Source organism: Kryptolebias marmoratus, linkage group LG20 (assembly GCF_001649575.2).
Source record: "Kryptolebias marmoratus isolate JLee-2015 linkage group LG20, ASM164957v2, whole genome shotgun sequence".
NCBI lineage: Eukaryota > Metazoa > Chordata > Actinopteri > Cyprinodontiformes > Rivulidae > Kryptolebias > Kryptolebias marmoratus.
Genome location: NC_051449.1, coordinates 20,319,912 through 20,342,995, shown reverse-complemented (window position 1 = coordinate 20,342,995; position 23,084 = coordinate 20,319,912). Strand labels below are relative to the sequence as shown.

Genomic DNA, 23,084 nt, shown 5'->3' with positions numbered 1-23,084 from the left:
CACACACACACAGAAGGGTGAAATTGCGCATTTGCACTATGAATGGCTGCAGTCATGTAGTTTTTCTGCACTTGCACAGGGAGATCAACAACCTCTCCCCTCCGAGAAACGTACCTCACTCAGCAAATATGATAGTTTGGGTCAAAATACAATCATTTTAAAGCAACAGTACAATAGTTCGTCATTTCCTATCAGGCAACCTTGCCTGGAATGGAAACTACAGAGGATTCAACGAGCACAGCTGTATCCATGTGTCCAATTTTTTCTCCTTGTTGATTCGCCACAAGAAACATAAAAAAAAACGTTTCCAGAAATTATTCTTGTGTAAGCAGGGCCTTTGTCAAATTTACCAATATTGAGCTGAAGTTTGATGTGGTCGTAGCTAAGAGTCATCCTTAACATACTAAGCTAACACATCAGCTCACAATATTGCTTAAGATTGTGCATAACATCATTTAGAAGGTTTGACAAAAATGGCTACAACTCTGTCATCTCAGCACAAGATGATCTTAGTTGGAAACTCTGGCATAAAAGGTGGCGGGTGATATGCATTCCTTCAAGGAATCTGGGTGACGTATCGGATAAGTTTGCACGCATGCACCACAGAGGCACTGTCAACCGCTGCAGCAATTTCTGCACATATTTATTGTGAAATAATTACATTACAGATAATTACAGATAGCTGCGTAAAGTGCAACCGAGTGATTCTGCCATGTTTATATTCATGTCATTATCAGCAGCCAAGCTGCTCTGTCCTCTCTGGCACCCCGGATTTTGCTAATCTAGTGAAAGTTACACAAAATTATTAGCGAGTTGACATTTTTTAGACCGCCTCTAACATCTTTCATTACCGGTTAGTGTGATTAGCATCTGCAACTGTAAACATAGTCTGTGTATGTTTCCCAGATAGTAAATGTCGCCTTACCTCGAAGTTTCCTAAATCCAGCATGTTCCCCGACAAATACAGGTTGAAAGCTCAACTTCGAAATCTATTTGACCTCCCTGTTGTTCACCAAAGTGAGGTCCCTCTTTCTCCTAAACGAGCAGTTGTTGGTTCACAGGTTGATGCACAGGTTATTTGCCTGGTAGTAACCGACATCATCTCTGACCTTCCTTCTGTACTGAGACTCGTCATTGTTAGAAATCAGGCCAACGACAACTGTGTCGTCTTCAAACTTGACAATATGACAGTCCGGGTACCTTGCAGAGCTATCATATGTGAGTAGAGTTCACAGGAGGGAGCTCAGGACATCCCCTTATGGGGAGCTTGGGTTAAGTATGATGGTGGTGGACAAGTCGATGGTCACATATTGTGACCTTCCTGTCAAGAAGTCCAGGACCCAGTTTCACATTAATGGTTCCAACACCTGCAGCAGCACCTTATTAGCAAGTGTCTGTGGGATTATGGTGTTAAACACAGGGCTAAAATCCAGGAAAAGCAACTTGACATACGAGTCCCTGCCCTCTAAAAGAGAGCGGGCGGAGTGGATGACAGCTGATGCTACATCAGACACAGACCAGTTTTTCCTGTAAGCATGCTGCTGGGGGCCCTCAGAGATGTCAATTGAGTCCTTGATCTAAGCCCAGACCAGCCGATCGAAACACTTCATGACAATCGGGCTGAGAGCCACCTGCTTTTCACTTCTGAACAGAATGATAGTGGACCTCTTGAAACAGGCAGGCACCACAGCCTGGGACAAAGAAATGTTAAAAAACGTCTGTAAACACTCCAGTGAGTCCCTGGGCACATTCTCTCAAAACTCGCTCTGGAATGTTATCTGGACCAGATGCCTTCCGAGGATTAATCCTCTGAAATGTCCTTCTCACATCCATCTCAGACACCATGAAAGGAAACTCACCTGGGGGGAATGAGAACTTGTTGCTGTGAGTAGAGTTAGATAACTCAAAGTGTGCCAAGAATCTAATCAGAGCATCAGGGAGGGATGGACCTCGGGAGCAATCAGCATCCCTCCTTTTGTATTCTGTGACGTTTCTACTATCTTTCCACATTTTGAGGATCGTTAGTGGCAAAAGGAGACTCCATCCTTTTGTTGGCTGCATCCAGTTTCCTGCTCGTTGCCTACAGTGCCACTGAGTCGCCACACTGAAAGACGGAATCCTGTATCCTCAAAAGAGAGCACACCCCTCCATTTAGCCAAGGTTTCTTATTAGGATGGACTATAATTTTCTTTGCGATGGTAACATCATCATTACACTTGTTGACGTACGCTGCTTCTCTAAAGACCTGCCAGTTGGTGCAGCCAAAACAATCCTGGAGCGTAAGGATGGCCTTACACATCGATTCTGAAGTTGTGCCATTGGAGACGACTGTATTATCATCTGCCATGTTTGTTCCCTCCAATGTTCACATTTGCGCTTGCTACTTCCTGTTCACTCCAGCACAGAGTTGCACTTCTGGAACAGGAGCGGCGTGCTGAAAGTAGAAACAGACTCAAGTATCGATCCCATCACACTAGTATAGACACGACCCAACACCAACGTTGGCATCACATGTTGGTGTAAATTCTCAGTCATCCAGGACATGGCAAATCTAAAAAGTTGAAGCAACTGGATTTCTATTCCCTAGTAGAAGACATTTCACTTCCCATCCGTGGAGTTTTATCTATTCAAAACTACAGAGTGTGGTTTTCCTAGTTTTAACCTGCACAACTTGGTATTGATTATATCAATATTTGATTTAAAGTGACACCTCCTCCTAACTTTTTCATCAGATCAGTAACACTTCTATGTGGGTCATGTGCCGGCCGATCAGGAAGGAGTGGATCCACTCTCCATGCTGCTCGGCATCTAGTCGGTGTCTTTATGGCCTGTCACAAAAACAACAACATCTAAACATTACTCCCCTTTGCAGTTTTTAGGCACCAAATTTTGAATACTGAATAAAATGAAAATAGAAGAGACAATTCAACCCCTCTGTAATGAATCCTGCATGAGGAGCTTGGAAAACTGAATAAAAAGAGTGGTTGGTTCTTGGGCAGGACTTCTGAACAGTAAACAACATGTAAGCCATAGAATGTCTGAATGTTTGTTTATTAAAATTGTATAATATTGGAGTTTATGTCACCTTGAATCATTCATGATGAACACATCCTACACATTATTTAGACTGCTACAATAACAGTCCATGGATTTTTTTTACAATTATATATTTTTAGTATACTTTCAGTGGTTTGTTTGTACAAAAATAGAAGAAAAAGTCCAGGTTTTCCTGTTGGATGCAGTTTTCGTCTTTTAAAAAAACTAGGTTAAAGACGGAAGTTCTCCCAGCTTCTGACTGCAGCTGCCTGTTTCAAAAAGAAGTTTTGTCTTCATTTGAAGTTTTATTCTTCTGGGTACAAATAACAAATCCAGTGGAGTGATGTATCTAAATCAGTTTATACATTATAGGGTTTTATTCAGCAGTGTTTAAAGCAGATTTTTAAATATTAATACATTGTGTGATGTAAAATTCTGGTCTTTTTGCTTCTTGATCATGTTGCATCTTTTCCTTCGTATATGTATATTATTCCTGTTCAGAGGTTGTTTATGCCCCACAGTTGGCTGCGCGTGATGTAGCCTCCACCTTTATTTGCATTTGCAGCGGGTGAAGTGAAATCGGAGCATAAGTGGACGCATTAGATGGACGTGAAGAAGCATTTTAATGTGTAACCCTTGAAGCTGCTGGGCCACTGTCTGAGCTTTGCTGCTGATCTGGTGTCAGTTTATTTTAACAGCTGTGCAAATAAGCCACAAGCTTTATCTGTGAATTAATACAGAGCGCCTTGACTGAATGGGTGTTTAACTTTTTGGTTTTCCCTGAAAGACTCTTGACTTTAAAATGCTGCACTAACAAGCTGTTCTCAGAGGCATTTGTGTTTCTGCGGGGCATTAAAAACATTAAAAGTCATTAAATGAATTTAGAAAAATTTAAGGCATTAAAAAGCTTTAAATTAGAATATCAGTGGCATTAAAATTTTCATTTTCATTTTTTTTTATTTTTTATTTTTTAATTGCTCCGCCTGACTCGCTCATCCGGGTAATTTGATTATTGCAGTAATGTACACAGAACCATTCTGGTAATTGTTTCTGACCGGTCTGTGTGCAGCAGATCACGTGTTGGAGGGAAAACAAGAAAACATCAGGAGCAGAGACAGAAGGGAGAAATGCAAATTCTGCTAAAGTGGCTGGAAGACGAGAAATTGAAGGCATGGCTGCAGCCTGTCGATGGTCAGGTGGAGAAGGATTCAGCAGCATTTGTAAAAAAAAAACAACAGTTTGGGACACACTTAAATTGCATTTTGAAGCAGCTCAGAATTATGTCCTTCAATAGCACGTAATTATAGACAGCATATTATAGCCTATAACATGTTTTTACCTTTAAATAATCTAATAAAATAGTCGAAGAAAGCTCCTCCTGCAGAACAGCGCCTCCCCTGGTGAGGAGAGCAGGAACAGACCATAATATCAGACTGAACAGTCTTCTACAGGCTGCTGTTCAACCATCATGTACCAGGGTCCTGCCTCATAAATATATTTAAATGCACTTTCTTTAAATACTAGGAATTAACATCAACCAACCCATCTACTAAAAGCCTCTAATAATTAAAAACTTGCCACAGAAACAGCCTCACTGTTTCATCCGAATCACAACTCAGTGACTTTTTTGCACACATTGAATAAACCGTTCACTCTGTCCTACAACGTAAACGCCTGGGGAGCCGTTAGGGATCAGGTGTCTTGCTCAAAGACATTGTGACGTTTAGGCGTGGCGGGGAATCGAACCTGCAACTTTCTGGTCCCAAGACGGCTTCCTTAAATAAAGTCTTATTCTGTCAATTCTCGGGATTTCATAGGATTTTTTTGAATTATTGACGGTAGCGAGGGTAAAGTTATTGTAGAAATACGATAATTATCGTACATCTGGCACCATCGGCCACGCCTCTTTTGGCTCCTCGATGCTCGCTTCTGCTAGAAATGGAAGGAAAAGCTCACGAACCGAGACACATGATTTTATCTTCTGTACAACAAAACAAAGGCAAAACGTGTACTAGTTTATGTATTCACTGTTGATGTCATTAAAAAGACATTGAAGAAAACTTGTGCAATTTATGCCTTCACTGTCTATGGAATTAGAAATGTTAAAACATGGCATTAAATGAAATTGGCTGATTTCTGCAGAAACCCTGTGTGAATAAATGTTCAGTATTATCACGCATGAACTCTTTTAAACTTTCATTTTTTCCCTTAGAGACAGAGAGTTTTCGACACAGAAAGGGCCTCACCTCAGATGCCGTCAAAATTAAGCACGGCTTATTTGTTTCCCCGTCTTTGCTTGTCTAATTGTTTTGTTTTTCTCTGCTTCACAGATCCTTTATAAGTCCAGCAGCTTGCAGCTCAGGCAGCGGCCTGGAAGGCTTTAAATCTTACTCCATCTTCAAAGAGATTGAAAAACATCTGCAGCAGGTAAAAACAACCCGTGGTCTGATTTCCTCCTCACAGGTTAAACCTGTTGTTTTGCATTCAGTTTTATTATATACTTTTAATTTTTTTATACTCAACTGTATTCAATTTTTTAATCTTCCTTCCTTTTTTGTAAAAGTAAAAACAAACAGTTAAAAATCCAACTATTGGTTCAAAATTAGGTTGGCCTCTACTACTGCTGTAAAATAATTGTGTAATTTAATATTTATTTGTAGTTTTAGTTTAAAACCAGTGTCAGATAGTTCATGTACTTTATTAAAACTTTTCTATTATTAGTTGTTTTGAAGATCCATTTTAGATTCTTAATTTAACCACAAGTTTTAAGATTAAATCTAAAATCTGAATCAGTAAAACACCAGAGAGACAGCAGACTATGTTTAAAGATGTGTTTTTAAAAGTCACAAAGGGTACACCTAAAGAAAAAAAACAGAATAAACACTAGCTACATGTAGTTATACCATAGTTCTGAAGTTGATGTGCTGTTTGTGCAAATATTACTTCTTTTCTGTTGTTCCGCTTTTTATACAGTAACATATGGGGCCCGATAAGCAGATGTTAGCTTGATAATTAGCCGGTTAGCGAGGCTGCAGCAGGCCGTTTACTTCACTGGTACACATGCTGGATCTTGTAGCTTGTTGCGAATTTGAATTTCAAAACAGCGTTACCTTGAAAACGCTGCCTGGCGGCACTCCTATGGGAAACGAGCCTTGACTGTCAGTGGGTTTCACACCCAGAAACATTTTTAAATGTCATTCCACAAAGTGGAACATTTCGAGGGGAATACGGTGGTTTTGACGCCCTGATTTTAAAAAAAAAAGAAAAAAAAAAAACCATGGCAAATCTTGAAACCAGCCCAGGCCATTTGTGGATACAGTACGTAACATGTTGTGTATGGATGAAGAAAAATGTTTTTAACAATATGAACAGCAACAGTATTTAATAAATATGGGACATATGATTTAATTTGTCTCTAAATGTTTTCTGCTGTTGGTCGTGTACCATGACTTCTGTCAGAAAGTGAGTTGATCATGTGTGTAAAACTTTTTGTATTTCTCTCCCAAAAAAGCTGGAAGATGGAAGCAGTTTTTTACGTGTATTAGTAAGGCTAGTGCCTGAATGTAGAGCCTGTGTCTTTTAAGACGGGCACATGCCCTCTGCTGCATTTTAATACAGTAATTTGCATCTTAATGTCATCAGTTTAAACCACTGTTGAAACCAAAAGTTGTTTTTTTTTTTGTCTTAGTTGGTGCTGTATGTTTTTTTTTTTTTCCAGTAGTGATGTGTGGGAGTGCTTTGTTAAATTCTCCAGGATGCTGTGCTTGAATCACAAAAGATTTTCTCCCCAATTTGAAATCTAATCATTGCTGCACTTGGACTCCCACGCTCCGTAATGTCAGAAAGTCAATGACTCTAAAAGGAAACTTTAGTTTGACTTGGAGTCCTGATCGCATTTCTGAAGAGCTTTGCTTGGAGTGATTTGGATCATTTGGGGAGTTTTGAGCCAAAATGTGGGTGTTTTCTGTCCAGTAAGTTGCTCTAATGAGGGGAAGACCATAAATCTTATCCATGTTTTAATCTAACAACACCCAGGAGATGCAGAAATGAGGCGGAGAACTTGCAGTGTGGTGAAATATAACTGGTGTTAAGGACAAGTTCAAGCATAATTATTCACACACACACACACACACACACACACACACACACACACACACACACACACACACACACACACACACACTCACACACACACACACACACTAAAAACTACATGACTGATGAACCATAATAGAAAAGTCTCTTGCTGCTTCCACAGGATCTCAGAGGTTCAGTATCAGTCAGGAGCTGCTGATCAGACGTATTGATGAACTGATCATCATCAGTGTTTGGTCAGTTTGCTGCTCTGGAGCAAACAGGTGTGTGTTAACACAACACCAGGGTGGAAAGACATCAGCAATGACCTTAGAGAAGCAGCTGTTGCTGCTCATCAATCTGAGAAGAAAAATTAAAAATAATTTCCAAACTATTTGGCGTTTTGACCACAACCAAACACCTCCTACCAGCTGTCAGCACGGTGGTGGAGGAATGATGGTTTGGGCTCCCTGCAGTCATTGAGTCGACCATGAACTCCTCTGTGGACCAAAGAACTCTACAGTCAAATGTGAGGCCATCTGTCTGACAGCTGAAGCTTGGACCAAACTGGGTCATGATTCAACAGAACAATGATCCCAAACACAGCAGCTGATCTACAACAGAATGACCCAGAAAGAAAAAAAATCAAGGTTTTTAACGGTCCAGTCAAAGTCCAGACCTCAGCCTGATTGAAATGCTGTGGTGGGAGCTTCAGAGAGCCCAGCAGAAACCAGTGTCTTTTGACCTGAATGAAAATGCAGTGTTTCATTGAAAGAGGACAGGCAGCTGAACGAGTGGGTCAAAATTTCTCCACAACAATTTTACAGACTGATAGTGTCAGAAAAAATAACAACTACTGATGGTTAATGCTGCTAAAGGTGGTTTATTTAGTTTTCCATACACATTTATTTAGTATTTTTCCATTTTGGCTTTGTTTTTGTTGAATAAATAATAACATGGTGGAATCTGAGTGGGTTTTTTTCACTTTTTGAATCAAATCACTTTCATTCTGTCCTGATATGTCAAACTTTAGAACTGAAAGTTTGTGGACTTTTTTTTCCCCCCGTGCCTGTAAGCCCCTGATCGTGGCAGCTACACTCTCTAAAAATCTTTTAACGCCATTGTTACATTCCTTTATATGTTGACAGATGCAGACACATGATGATTTACATATCCTATGCGCTTCCCTCTTCCTCTGTTTCGGTCTGATGCTGGTACCTTTCAGAAAATGAGCCGTGCAGTGCATTGAGACGTGATTCTGATTTACCTTCTGTATTATTTCACACAACAGGTGATGAGTTAATTAGCACTGTTCCAGCAGTAAATGTCTGTGTACACCCACTGCATGTCAGGACATATTTCAGAGCTCAGAAATCCTGTGGATTTCTTGCAGGAAGGAGAGCAGCTCGTCAGGAAGGTCGGTGGAGTGTTTGCCTTCAAAGTGAAGGATGGGCCCGATGGGAGAGAGGCCACCTGGGTCGTGGACGTGAGAAATGGCAAAGGTTCTGTCACTAATGACCCAGGTATGATGTTTTAATCTAAACTCAAGTTGTCTGGTGTGATATTACAACAATGCTTGGTATTTTTGCTGCCATCATTCAGAATGAATCATTAAATCTCTTTCCCCCCCCATTCTGAGGTTAATTCTCCTGCGTTATGGGGATGTTTTCAGTTCAATATTATGGATTCCCAGAAATGCTGCTTTTTTAATCCTTTCAGCATATGTGAGCGCACTTCAAATGGAATTGATTTCAAGATACGACAAACTATTATTTCATACTGAATGTGAGGCCAAAGGCAGCATTTTACTTTGAAAGCTCAGGATTTATGCTTTCAAATTATTTTCATTACGTATTTGTTTTGGTTTTTTTTAATCTTCAGAAAATTGACTTGTGAGTAGACAAAGAGGGCTTTCTAAACAGTAAACATCTCGAGGTTGTAGGAAGTATTTTTTAGAATATTTTTCAATCAAATATTTCTTAGAATTTAAAAACACTTGGGCTTCCAAGAGCTGCTTTTTATTCTTTTTTTTCCATGTTATGTATGATTTATTAAATAAAGGACACATGCCAGTCTGGGGGGNGGGTTAGTTTCTTATTGACTGTTCAAAACAAATATAATGTTTGATAAGAAATAACAGCTCTGCCTAAACTTTCTGCTTTATGGTTTTATCTGGTATATTTAAAAACCGTGTTTTTTTGATAAGCAGGGTTGTGCGGCGTACAAATGAGCAGTCAGTGTCTTAGCAGCAGTGGGGTCGTTGGTGAGAAAATACTTTATAAACAACAGTTTTATGCACACATAATGAATGGTGATGAGATGTAAAAGTACCTAAGATGGTGTTAGGAACGTGTGTGAAGTATCGTTTATGTCTGGGCCCGTCTCAGGCACTGAAGTAGTGCAGGCAGGCACTACTTCAGCTGTTTTCTTTATTGGATAATTTTGTTCTCATTTCGTTTGTTTTCTGTCTTCTTCCAAACATTCTCGCTAAAATGCTGAATTGCCAGCGCTGCACCACTCGGTGTCGTGGACATTAAGGACGTTCTTAGCTTGGCTAAAATACAAAACAACTATTTATTTTTTGTGTTTTGACGTTTGGAATTTCCTCTCAGGTGTTAAACATTTCAGTACGTGTTTAAAGTTTAACGTGACAGAATCGAGATAAAGCAAGACAGAACCAAAAAAAAAAGTAAAAACAGCTACATTTTTGTGCGTTTTTACAGCATAAAGTGATTGTGAGCGTGCATAAATTAGTTTGCTGCGTTATCGTTTCTTAAAGCTCCGTGTTTAGAGTCTGGGACCACAAGTAGAGCTTTAAAATCTTTGCCTAATATTAACATTTATTTGGTGATCTGGAACAGGAAATTTAAGGGGGCAAATACTTTTTTTCATTCCACTGTTTTCGATTTGTAGCTGAAACTTCTGCTTTTTGACTGATTATAGGCTTCCCTTCACAGTCATTTTGTTGACACATTGCTACATGCTTGTTAGGAGGAAACTTTTCTAAGGTGGTGCAGCCTCTCATTAGACAGCAGTGATGTGCAAGACAATTTTGTCACACTGGTACTGTGTAGTGCAGTTTGTATACCATACAGTAAGCTCAAATATACTACGGATGTTACTGTCACACACTCTCATGAGTAAAACACCAACTGTTCAAATCTTAAACATACAAAAAGTCGTATTTTCAGCTGCCTCTGATATTTGTCCTTGGCTGTCGTGGTACTGTGAGGTGAATGTACTCAGACCAAAACTAAAGACACTAATTCAAAGGGAAAAGAGCAATTTCTTTTTCTTTCTTGCTGCTAAACAACATTGTGGTTGAATTTTCACTTGCAGCCGACTAATTAATGTCCTAATGCTGATAAAACAATAAGCAGTTCATAGCAAAAAAGAGGTGTTTTTTAATTTTTTAAAATAACGCGTTTTAAGGCGGTAAAAACAAGACGTTTGACAGGGCTAGTTGTTACACATCAAAAGAGAAAAAAATCTCTGTTATTATACTGTAACTGGTGGAACAGATAATTTTCACACATTAAAACCCCTCAGGCCATTTTCACTTTATACTCCAGCAGTCTGTAGTTTGACACTTGGACATGTTTTTCTTTCCTAAAAACAAAAAAAATAACTCCACACACGTGAGCATTGCACTTCTGCTGTGGCTGATGCTTCTTTCAAAGCCTGTGTTATAATAAATAAATAAAAAAACAGTGTTCAGAAACAAGCTGTAGATGTCGAACTGATTTTTTGTCCCGCTCGTTCTGTGAAAAGTTCAAAAACGAAATGAGATAATCCTCCACAGATACCAGAAAGGTATTCTGCTAGACCGTGCACTTAGTTTCTGAGTGTCTTTTTTTATTATTTCAGCTGGATGATGTCTGAAGAGCACCATTGACAATGCAATTAAAGGTTGAGTTTTAATGGTGTTCAGGTTCAAGTGTTGAAGGAATTTCTTCTTTTCTTTGTTCGTCTGGAGTTGTGTGACTGCTGCACTTCAAATAAAGCACTGCAGAAACTCTCCAGTGAAGTAGCTGAAACCCCAAACATATTTTTCCAATACAATAATCATTAAATGGCTTCTTTGATGGTTTTCAACGGTAATGCTCCTGCGCTGCACATCAAAACAAAAAATGAAACAATTGCAAAAACTCCATTCCAATTCTGGGAAATGGAATCAGCTCTCTTTTGATCTCCTAGATGCTTTAATAGGGGTAGAAGAGGACATTCTGCAGGAGCGGTACTTCCTTTATGAGCTGATAGTGTGTGGCACACACAAACTCGTCTGTAACATGAACACACAAACTTAGCCTCTCGTAAGTGGTCGCCTAACTGCTTCCATTAGGCGGGCTCCCCTGTGATTTTTGCTGCCTCTAAGCCATTATTTCTCAGCCCACCGCTGTCCCCCAGAACGGGAACAAATGTTCAAGGAAGTCCAAATTGTTTCTCCAGGAACAAGTTTCCCAATTACTCAGTTCTCACTCGAGCTTTTAGGTGTGAGTTTTATGAGTAATGAAACATTAATTCATTGTGGTCAACAGATCAGGCATGCAATCATGCTAAGTATCATTCATCGTTTTTTATTTTCCCCTGCAAAAAGAAGTAACATGGGTCAAATGTTACCCAGCAACGTTTGTTCTTCCCTGCCCGATGGCTTGCTCTATTGGCTCTTAGTTGACGTTATTAATGCAGTTAACTTAAGAGAATCTCCGGTGACGCAGCCACAGTGGTCATGGTCTCCCTTTAAATGGGACGTATTATGCAAAGTCCCTCTTAGTATTATCCCTTTTGACATCGAAAAGGAGATAACTGCTGCCCCTGCTTACAAACAGTTGTGCAGGTCCATCTTTGCGGGTTTCAAGTGAGCAGCTGTCTCACAGTTTACCTTTTTTATTTGTCCCCAACAGCTGGTAAATCCCACACAGTCAGCATCGTATGAAGGCTAATGGTTTCATCCTCTTACTTTGTTTCACTTCGCAGCGTTTGCATTTGATCTGTTTCTGTACAGCTGAATTACTGTGGAGGCTCCTGACAAATTTCTCAGAGGGGGTCAGTTGAGCTGATGACAACAACGATCTGTTCAAATGTTACGGATCGGGTGTGAAATCTCATTGTGGAGACATGAAAGAGCCTGAATTGATTTTCAGAAGCCAAAAACTGATTTTGTGGTGCACCTTGAAGTAAATTCACTGGGAGTATAAAAATACTACCATACTACCAAGTAGTCACATGGGGGGAAGGTGCATCAAGACAATTGAAATGCATCAATGATTATTTTGTCATCGTATTGCAGTCTTCTGAATTTTACTCAAATAAAATCATGCCCGCCACTACTAAGTGTATTATCACCTGGCACCAAAAGGTGAAAGGCGGACATTAATGCTTTTGCCAATGTCTGTACGTGTGTTCATTTGTCGGTCTGTTAGCAAAATATGTCATGATCCACGAACAGATTTTAATGAAACTTTCGGAAAGTAATCATTGGATGTACATTTATAGCCATTTAACTTTTGGAGTCAACCCAACTCACAATGGCCACCACAGCTAATAAGACTTAGCAAGCACTAAAATGCCTATAACTTTAATTGATATAGAGCTAAAATGTGTCCTGGTAGTAGCTGAGAGTCATCCTCAACAAGTGCTGAGTGCTAACAGACCATGTAAGATCACATGAGATTCCACATAATATTTTCAAGTTCGATCTAAACTCTGTCTAACCTCAGATAAAACTCTGGAACAAAACCCGGCGGGTGATATGCATTTCTTCAATGAATGCTAGGCCTTTAATTAAAAAAACAAAAACAAACAAAAAAAAACTGAGGCTAAATTAATGTCCCAGAATACTTTCTCGCTGGTCAGCTGACATAAAATGTACTCATTAGCTGCCTAAACAATGTACTGTTTGTTACAGACAACACGAAGTGTCTTCAGGAAGAAATTCACAATTTAAAAAAAAAAAACATAGCATGGAGAGAACTTAACCTTAGAGCTTTAAACCCAGTGAAGTGATTTTAAGAGAAACTTCACAGAGACAGAGGATCGACAGCAGTGTCACAAATGGAAAGTCGATAATGGTAAAAAGCTACATCATCTCAACCTGCTTGCCCCGGTTCTCCCACCCTCCACCTCACTTCACAGACTTGATGTTAATGGTTGCGGATGAAATGGTTAAGCTCACCCTTTTGTAAAATGGTTGCAAGTTGTGAGAAAACACTGAAGTGAAGTAGTTCCTCTCTGTCAGTGACTGTTAAATTGATCAATTTATAATACACAATTTGCAACATTAAAGAGTGATTTTTAACATTTCATTGCTGTGTGCGTTTACGACTGTGATTGAGGCGTGACTGTCAGAGAGGTGTGTGTATTTTATGTGCAGTCGGATGCACGTGTGGAGCTGCTGTGATGCTAATCTGGGGTGAAGTTATTCCAGTGCAGCACAGTTTGAGTCTCACTGCTGTCTGTCAACTTTTTGTTTGGTAGTGTCAGATTTATCTACATATTTTTTTTATTTTTATTGTCTTTGACACCTGTTAATTGTTTCCCCCTACTAAAAAAAAGAAATGCAACAGAGGAAGATAACTTGTTTACCTTTTGGAGACATGATGTTTGCTATGGTGGGCAGAAGCCTACTCTCAACAGCTCCTGTTAACCTGAAACAAGACAAATGCTGCAGACCAATACTGACAATTATGTCGTACCACACATAACATTACAGTCAAATGCACAGCCTGATGCAGTATCACCTGATCTGTTATTGCTCAGAGTATGTGTTGTGAATGACTTTCAGCTAACTCCACATCAAACTTTAACTAAATATCTGTAAAATTGGCAAAGTTTTAGCCATTTTTGTTGCCTAAGGTCATTTAGCTGTGGTGGCTGTCTTGAATTGAATTAAATTGGCTATTAGATGTTCACTCAGTGATTATTTTCTGAAAGGTTCATTTGGCTCTGTCACAAAACACCTCAGGCCGGGACTTGACGCTTTCTGGCCGCCTCAGTGTGATTTATAAATGAACCGAGGCGGCGAGGGGGGGGTCGAAGCCAACCCAGCCCTGATGCGCCTTTGTGCCCGAAGCGATGCAGTAACAGAGCTCAAACGGTCCACATGTGTCCACAAGCCAGCTGTGCTGAGTTCTGCTCCACGCCTCCTTGGTTCCGCGACCCCCTCTTCATTTCTGAACGCTCACATCTGGGATTTATGAACAACCAGAGACGGCATGAAGGCGGACTTGTCTTTACGGCTTTTTTCAGAATCATTTTGTCAAAGAGCCTATTCAAATCTGTACAATGCTTCCTGAGATATTTTGCTAACAGACAGAGCTGACTTCAACAGTTAATGCCAAAGATTTAAGCAAATATGTTGCTCACCTAGAACATATGTTGAGGATGACCCTCAGTTACTACCACACCAAATTTGAGCTCAGCATCTATAAACCTGACAGTCTTTTTGTGTTTGCTAAGGTCAACTAGCTGTAAAGGCCATCTTGAACTTAGTTGTCTACAAAAGTTAATCAGTTGTAGATTAACTTTAAATCGTTTAAATTTACTCCTGTATTCAGCCAGGATTTCTGTTCGTACCATCTCCTCAGAAACCCTTTTTATCTGATTTCTCACCTTTGAGGAAAACTTGTTTAATGTTTCAATATGATCTTGAAGGTTCTAACTGTTTTGTTGACAAAAGAGAGATTCCCAATGACACATTAAAACGACTCTAAACAGCCGTATTGATCCTGAGCGTGATGACCATATGAACATAGCTGACAGGGGCGACAGCACGATCCGTTTGATGGAATCACGCAGGGGGGAGGCCTCTTCAAACCTAGAAAAAAACCTATCATAGTTCCTGAAATTTGGGGAAAAGAAAGGGATCTTTACATGAAAATCAATAAGAGAAATCTGGAGCTATTTCTAACCTGATTAAAATTGCTCTCAAAAGGAGCAGTACTCCACAGCTCATGGGCTTGCTGATTGGACAATTAAATAGAGATGGGATAGGCTTCTCAGAAAGGTCACGGTTATGTACCAAATTACATATTTTATATATATATATATATATTCCCCCTTTGGTGGGAATCACCCATTCGACCTAATAAACAAGCTTCCAATAAAGTTTTTTATTTAATGTTTTTTTAACTTTTTTTTTCTTTTTTTTATTTGCAGTTTTTGATGTGAAAGAAAAAAATGTCTGAAATGCATTAACTGTGTGGTAACCAGCTGTCAGAAGCCACCTTTCAGTCTTTATCACTGAAACATACCGAGCCTTTAAAAAGTATTCACCCCCTTGGATGTTTTATGTTTTTATTGTGATCATAAATCAATCATGGTCAATATAAAATAAAACGACTAGAGCTTGTCCTGATTGTTTTGATTGGAGATGTAATGAGTTTTCTTCAGCAGTGGTTTTCTGTTTGCCACTCTCCTATAAAACTCAGACTGGTGAAGAACCCAGAGAACAGTTGTTGTATTTACAGTCTCTCCTGTCTCACCTGCTGAAGCTTTACCTCCCTCAGAGAGCTCCCAGGTGTCTTGGTGGTCTCTCTCTCATTATTCTCCTTCTTCACGGTCACTCAGTTTGGGAGGACGGCCTTCTCTTGGTAGATTAACACATGTTCCATATTCCTTTGAGCACTTTGAACCGCCTTGTTGCTGAAAAGTTTCACATAAACAAATTTGACTTCCATTTCTTGTTGATGGATTTAACAGAACTCCAGGGATGTTTAGAGTCATGGAAATCCTTTCGTGTCCACCCCATGACTCCTAATTTTCAATCATTTTTTTCTCTGAGTTGATTTAGGACAATCACCTATTTTACATTACAGATTTTATTTGATTGGTATTACTCTATAGAAATTTGATTTCACTTTGATTCTGACAAATGTTTTGTGTTTTCAATTTATGTTTTGGTCAAAAAGGCCAATTTAAATTGACCAAGATTGATTTATGACTGCAACAAAAAGCAGAAAACATCCATGAAACATGAATACTTTTTAGAGGCTCTGCCTGTCTCAGGGTTGAAGTCTGCAGTTTAGCAAGTTTGAGACAACTGTAGCTGATATTTCATGTAAAAAGAAAGAAAGAAAGTCAGAATTGACTCGCACTCTGATGTAAAACTAATATTCAGCCTCCACAGTTTCTATCAGACAGGCCTCTCTTCTCATCTATCAGTTTGTCTGTCCTCAATTTGTCTCCTCCGTCCCACAGGAGATGTGAACGGAGGAGGCGAGACCTTGGGGGCATTTACTAAAATAAAACAGCTTCGTTGCGTCACCTTAAATCAGCCGAGACAAAGCTGCGTCATTGTTTTATTCATCCCATCCCTGTGTTTTTGTCCGAACAGCGTCCCGATAATTCCAAACCGAGTGTTGGAATAATGTGTCGTCTTCAATGAAAGACTTACAACACCTCCTCCTACTTTCACTCCTCATTCCTTCAGCTGCGCCTGTGAAATTGGGATGTTTCTTTACACTGTTTTGCTGAGATGGATTTCCAGGTCACAGGCAGACAGGCGGAGGAGGTGAGGAGGCAGAGATTGGATGATTAGGGTGAAGTTAGGGTCTCTTTTTAGAGACAGACAGTGGTATCAGCAGCTTCCTGGGATTTTAGACACTCTGGGAAATAAAAAAAAGGTAAAATCTAGGCTTTTCTTTAAATGTTAGAACGAACCGTCTGAGTCACTTAGATTGTTATACGGGTTTGATTTCAATCCGTTAAATAATTTCAGTACTTTAATTTGGCACCTGACTTATTTTCACATGTTTTTCCAACACTTAATTACATTTTTTTTTGGAGGAACTAAAAGAAACAGTGAACCACCTTCTTGACAGGATGACAGATCATCAGTCTCTCTCTCTCTCTGTGTCTCTTTCATTTTGTTCTTTTATTTTGGGAGTTTGTGAATATGTTGGAACAGCTTGCATCTGTGATGTGGACCTTTTTGTATGTACCTTTTTAATCAGAAGTTGAACCACTCCCCCCAAATGCAACCAGATTTAAATGAACAGGTGCACTGCTTTTGATTCGCTCTCATTAGCGCAGATCACACCGATTCCTTTGTGCTGTTATGTTTAAGCTACAATGCTTTGTGTTTTAGAAATTGTCGTTTAAAGCTTGTCATGTTCACTTCTGTGTTCAGAGACACAAACTTTTCTGAGGGTTTTTAAAATCAACCCCACACACGTGTTCAGTAGAAAGTACCTTGTTTATTTTAGTCCAGTTAGATGATAATTTGATACCTCATGCATATTGATACTTTATAGAGCTCATGCATGTCATGTAATCTGAATTTTGTTCTGAGTCTGATCACGTTCATCCACCCTACTTTAAGCTCAACTGAGTTGCTTTGATTTGTACGGTTGGATCGGCACCAAAGAAACACAAAAAACACGGGATAAACTGTAACACAGTTTAGTGTGCAAACAGTTTCAGCAAAACCTCTGGCGGTGGGTGGATACTGTCAACGATTATAATGACAAATGACAGAGTAGATAGGCCATTTGGCATCCCTTGTTTAAAGCTGTGTGACCGCAGAGATTTAAAAGAAAAAATAACCTTTGATACACTTCTTTTGGTTAGCAATGTGAGCAAAGTCAAGACTTTAGCTCGTCACAAAATGACAGTAAGGCGTTTATTTTGCAAATTTTGCTCAAAAGTTTTGCTTTAAATAGTTAATCCTGCCTTAAAAACTAATTTAGTAAACAACTGTCTTCTCATAGTCGATGGTAACATGAGCTACACAGGTGATGATGTGACACAGAAATCGTGAAACTTGTAACGCTCCCAATCCAGTGGCGCGGCGGTGCAGTGGTTGGAGCTGTTGCCTCCCAGCAAGAAGATCGCAGGATCACAAGCGTGGGTTTACTTCGGTTTCCTCCCACAGACCAAATACATCTATATTAGGTTCACTGGTAACTCTAAATTGTCTCTGAGTGAGAGGATGAATGGTTGTCCCTGTGATGGACTGGAGACCTGTCCAGGGTGTCCCCCTCCTCTCACACAATGACTGCTGGAGATAGACACCAGCTCCCTGCGTCCCAGAGAGGAAAAGCTGGTAAAGAAAATGGATGGATGGATACTCCCAATCCTTGAATTGGGGATGGCGGCCATATTGAATGTTTTACCATGTAGGGTGTAAGTAGTCACCGATGCGCCAGTCTACACCAGTGCATGGCAGTCATAAAAATCCATTTTAATGGTATAATTTTTTTTATATCCTTGAAATGATGCAAAGAAGGATTTTGCATAAAATCAAGGAAACCAGAACACTGCAGTAAGATAGACACTATGAGGGAGCTGCTAAATGGTCGATCTAATCTATCTTTTGTCCAAGTTTCTTTGACAGACATATCCACCACCTCGCAGCCCATGAAATGATCGCCCAAGCTTTAAGTACATTTTTTCACATGCCACATTTTTTCAAACTCTTTGAGTCAGTGGTCTTTTTACACCTCAGCTGAACATAGAGGCGGTTTAGAAAGGGTGGTGTAGAGGAGCGTGACCAGACTTGGAAAGATTCCCTTTTTTACATCCTGTGCATCACCTCAATTATCATGCCTGAAGCAGAAGTGCTGTCTTTTGAAGTGATTCAAACAGCCCCCCTGGTAGGAGTCACACTTTTACCTGAAAAGCTTCAGAATCTCAGTAGGAATGGGTTTCAAACGAGGTACAGAGGATGAGTCACGAAGTCTGAAGTGCTGCTCCACTTGAACATGCACGCTTGCGTACGGCACGTGTTTTAGTTGTGTAAAAACTTTCATCAAAATGCAAATTAGAGTGTACTCTGCATCGCTTCCATATAGAGTACTATAATAACAGGCAGCTGCTTTAAATCTCCACAGTGAAACAGTATGGATGCTTTTATAGTCTGAGTGTGAATGTGATTTATTTATTTTTTATTGTGATAAATGAAAGTTGCAGCTGCAGTCGTCCCAATAAATATGTTTACTGTTTTTTGTTTGTTTTAGGTAAAAAGGCAGACTGCACATTGTCCCTCAGTGACGAGGATCTGCGTGATTTGATGATGGGAAAGCTGAACCCACAAACTGTACGTGCACTCAGAAAATCTTATTACTTTTTTTGTTATTTTGTTCTTTTATTCTTTACATATCAAACTAAATCATGAGCCTTTTTTTAAGCATGTACCCCTCTTTATAAATCCATTAACAGCCGAACATGCCTGTTCGTTTCTTTTTTTCTACAAAGGTCACACACAAGCCTGTTTTTCTCTGCAACATTACTTCAGGTGTAATCTTTTGCAGGGTTTCCAACATCTGTAGTATAATGGATTGGATCTGGAACAAAAGGAAAAATAAATAGTTCCCTGTTAGTTTTGGTCCATTTCTCATTTACAAAGAATTTGACAAAAACTGTAGCAAAAATATCAAACCTTATGGACAGACATGTAACCAATAAGTGAGGCAGCTTTTACTGCATCCCTATCTATAAATCTATTTCTGTTTCTCATCAGTGATCATAAATCCTCCATATTTCAACAGAACATGAGATTGCAGTTCAATATTTCCGCATTAATGCAAAAGTGATTTGTCCTTTTTGTCAGATGCTGTCGTAAAATCACATCTGCCTTGATTTAAAAACCAGGATTCATTCATTCGCGTTTCCTTTAAAATGAAAGATATGCAACACATCTAGGCTCTATTTGTTTTACATTTTATTTCCAGACAGAAAGAAACCAAACAAGAAAATTAATTTACTAGGGCTTTCTTATTAGAGTCATTCATAAATGATAACTTGATTTGTGTCCAAATGCCCACAGTGCACAGACTGCTTGCTGCTCTTGTTTTTGGGTTTCCTGGGGCGGCCCACCAATCTGTTGGCTCAGAGAAGTAAATTTGTTTTAACCGAGATGTGCTGAACACACGACTGCCTCGTTTCAGTGTGGCATCTCTGACTCACTTGGGCTGACGATCAGAGAACAGAAACTTTTAAAGCAAACAGAAAGAAAACTTAGGAATTCTCATTAGCCGTTAATGTGAAAGTACGTGCTGTATTGATCTTAAATGTTGGCGTGCTGTGAGCGTTGATGTGACACTGCAGCCAGATTCAATCAAAGTTTGGACATTTAGGTTTCTGCACGTTGAGATGGTCCACCTCAAGCACACAGACAAAGCATGACGACACCGACTTAGAACAGGGGTGGGTAACCCTGGTCCTGGAGGGCCACCATCCTGCAGGTTTTACTTGTTTCTCTGCTCCAACACACGTGATTTGAATCAATGGGTGATTAACAGGCTTCTGCAGAACATGAAGAGGTGATTTAACCGCTGAATCAGGTGTGTTGGAGCAGAGAAACAGGTAAAACATGCAGGATAGTGACCCTTGAGGACCAGGATTGCTTACTCCTGGTTTAGAATATAGTGTTTGCATTATCCGCAATGAAAATTTGAAGATTAGAGTTTTAAAACTGGGTTTTTGTGGACAAGCCATTGTTAGATTGTCAACATTTTGCACTTGGCTGCCTTCAGACTAGCTATTAGCACTCCAAAGAGGTCATTCTAAGAGTCTAGGTACTGTCAGAAAGTCTAAATCTGTAGTTAAGAGGCATTTTTTAAATAGACTTTTTTTCCCTTTACCTTCTGTTGCACCAGGCGTTCTTTAAAGGGAAGCTGAAGATCTCTGGGAACATGGGCTTGGCCATGAAGCTGCAGAACCTCCAGGTGACGCCAGGCAAAGCCAAGCTGTGAGACCTCTGATCAGCTCAAAGGCAAATATCTAGAGAGACCAGACTTCTGCCTTCAGATTTTCAGATGAACAACTTGGGCTCTTTGGAAACGTGTTCACAGATGCTCTGAAGCTTCCTTTCAAGCTGCCGCTTCTGATTATCTGTGTACAAAGCTCTGTTTTCTCATTGATGCCTTTGATCCGAAAAAATTTTCAAATAACAGTTTTAGGAGAGCAAATCACAAAACGCATCATGTTTTACTAAGTTAGCAGCCAAAAAAACTCACTAAAAGCTGAATTACTTGTAGTTATAAACTGTTTTACCCACAGTTTTGATAAATAATTGTACATAACATTTGTAAATGAAAAAAATAATGTATCTGATTTTTAATAAATAGTTCTCACAGCTTTAAAGAAGTGGACTTTTTCTTCCTTCAATCAAAGTTCTGATCATTTAAATATTTATAGTATAAACTATTATGTAAGCATTTGGTGATATTGGGACAGTTTTATTATCAAACTTTTGTGGGTCACAGTTATCTTGTTTCAATGAATGTTTATAGAAATCATCCACAGAATGAATTTTTAAAGGCTATATTCATTTTAAAATGTGGTATATTTGTAAAAAATCTTAATTTTTTATGATTTTTATGGAGGCTGAGAACAGCTCTACTTGTTATTCATAATTTGATGCAATTTTCTGGAGATCACAGGTAAACTATCTTATTATCTTGAGATGACCAAGTTTTTCCTCAAGATAACAAAATATTATGTAAAAAAAACAAGCCATTTCTTCTTAAAATACCAAAAAGATTATGGTGTGAAAACAAGTAATTATTGTTCTACACCCAGTTTCATTATTTACTATTGCTGTTCAACACTGATTGTTGATCAGTGATGAATATTTTGGATGTCACATTTTCAGTTATCGTGAGAAAACGAATGTCATTATCTCAAGATAGCACATGTTAAGTTGTTAAGTTGTTATCTTAAGAAAAAGTGTCACCGTGTCGAAGACAAGATTTTAAGATTATTTAAAGAAGTCATTCACGAAAACGTGCGTTTAGCTCAACATAACTGAATTAAAATATCATTATTTCCAGAAAATGGGCACTTCTATTTCAAGATACCAAAATCAATAAGCTGTTGGAAGAAAACGTGCGCTTTAGGGGTGTAACAAGATCGCGCAAAACTAAAATGCAAGATTTCCCGATGAGTTGGAAACCATCTCGTAAATCCCAACGAAGCCCGTCTCGTGGTTTTGTCTGGTGAAATTAGCACTGAAGATGTCTCCTCCACCTGGAATGGTTTGTGTGGCAGCAGTTCACGAACATGTCAGGCACTAGGACCACGCGGTACGCCACTCAAGTCTCTGCAGCTACGTGCTGAGGGGAAGAGTTTCTGCCACACGTACATTTAAAACAGAACAGGCTAAACGCTGAGTTCACACAGGGATTTCTTTATATGCTTAGAAGCTGAGAGGATAACGTTTGAACCTCTCATTAATCTGTTTGAGTTGAGAGGAAAAGAAGTCAATCAAACTTTGAGGTGGAGGCAAAACAAAATCTGACGGTACCACTCAGTGAGCTACTTCCCCCTTCGATCTCCACAGAAGCTGTTCAATCATGTGTTCATCAGTGTGAGCAACGTTTCTCTGTGATGAAAATGATCATAAAAAACACACAGAGGGGTCGTTCTGATGTCCTTAGTTTCCACAACTCAGATCCTCAAACGCCTGTCAGAGCCACATCACAGCTGCAGGAGAGTCTGAAGATATTTTATCCAGATTATTTTTCGTTTTCTGCTGTAATTTGAAGTTGAAATGTTTGCAGCTGTTTGAATGGTTATTAAAAAAGGAAAAGTGATTTCAAAGTAAGACATAAGAAATGCATAAAAGTCTTCTATTAGAAATAATCCAGTGAACTCCGTTGTATTGAAAAACATTATTTCATATTTCTGTATTTATATGTTGACATAAGAAATCTGAAAAACAGAGCTTTTTTTTTCAAGAACAAAAATATAAAAAGGTATTTATTTTGGCCCCTTGTGAAAATGAGTTGGACTCCCGCTGAGTTCAAAGGTCACACAGCTTTAATGAGAAGTTAAAAGGTCACGTATAGTTGAAGCTCTGAAGAGACTCCGGAGACAGGAGAGAGACCAGGAAGTTGAGTTTGTAGCAAAAACTATTTTCTTAAAAATGTTGATAAAATCTTGTCTTGCTGACCCAAGATCCCGTCTCGTGACATGAGTCTCATTACTCCCCGAATGCAACATCAATAAGCTGTCTCTAGAAAACAACCATA

The 23,084-nt window shown here is 39.3% G+C and overlaps 1 protein-coding gene across 1 annotated transcript in view; it reads left to right on the top strand.

Annotated features, from left to right (window-relative positions):
- The window catches only part of scp2a (sterol carrier protein 2a), a 52,263-nt gene extending 31,068 nt beyond the window's left edge, over positions 1-21,195 (top strand). The window contains exons 13-16 of the mRNA XM_017420151.3: positions 5,367-5,463; positions 8,504-8,633; positions 19,068-19,147; positions 20,709-21,195. Coding sequence (XP_017275640.1) covers positions 5,367-5,463; positions 8,504-8,633; positions 19,068-19,147; positions 20,709-20,804 — 403 coding nt within the window. The 3' untranslated portion in view covers positions 20,805-21,195. The remainder of the gene's footprint in view (positions 1-5,366; positions 5,464-8,503; positions 8,634-19,067; positions 19,148-20,708) is intronic.
- Positions 21,196-23,084: the final 1,889 nt, after the last annotated feature.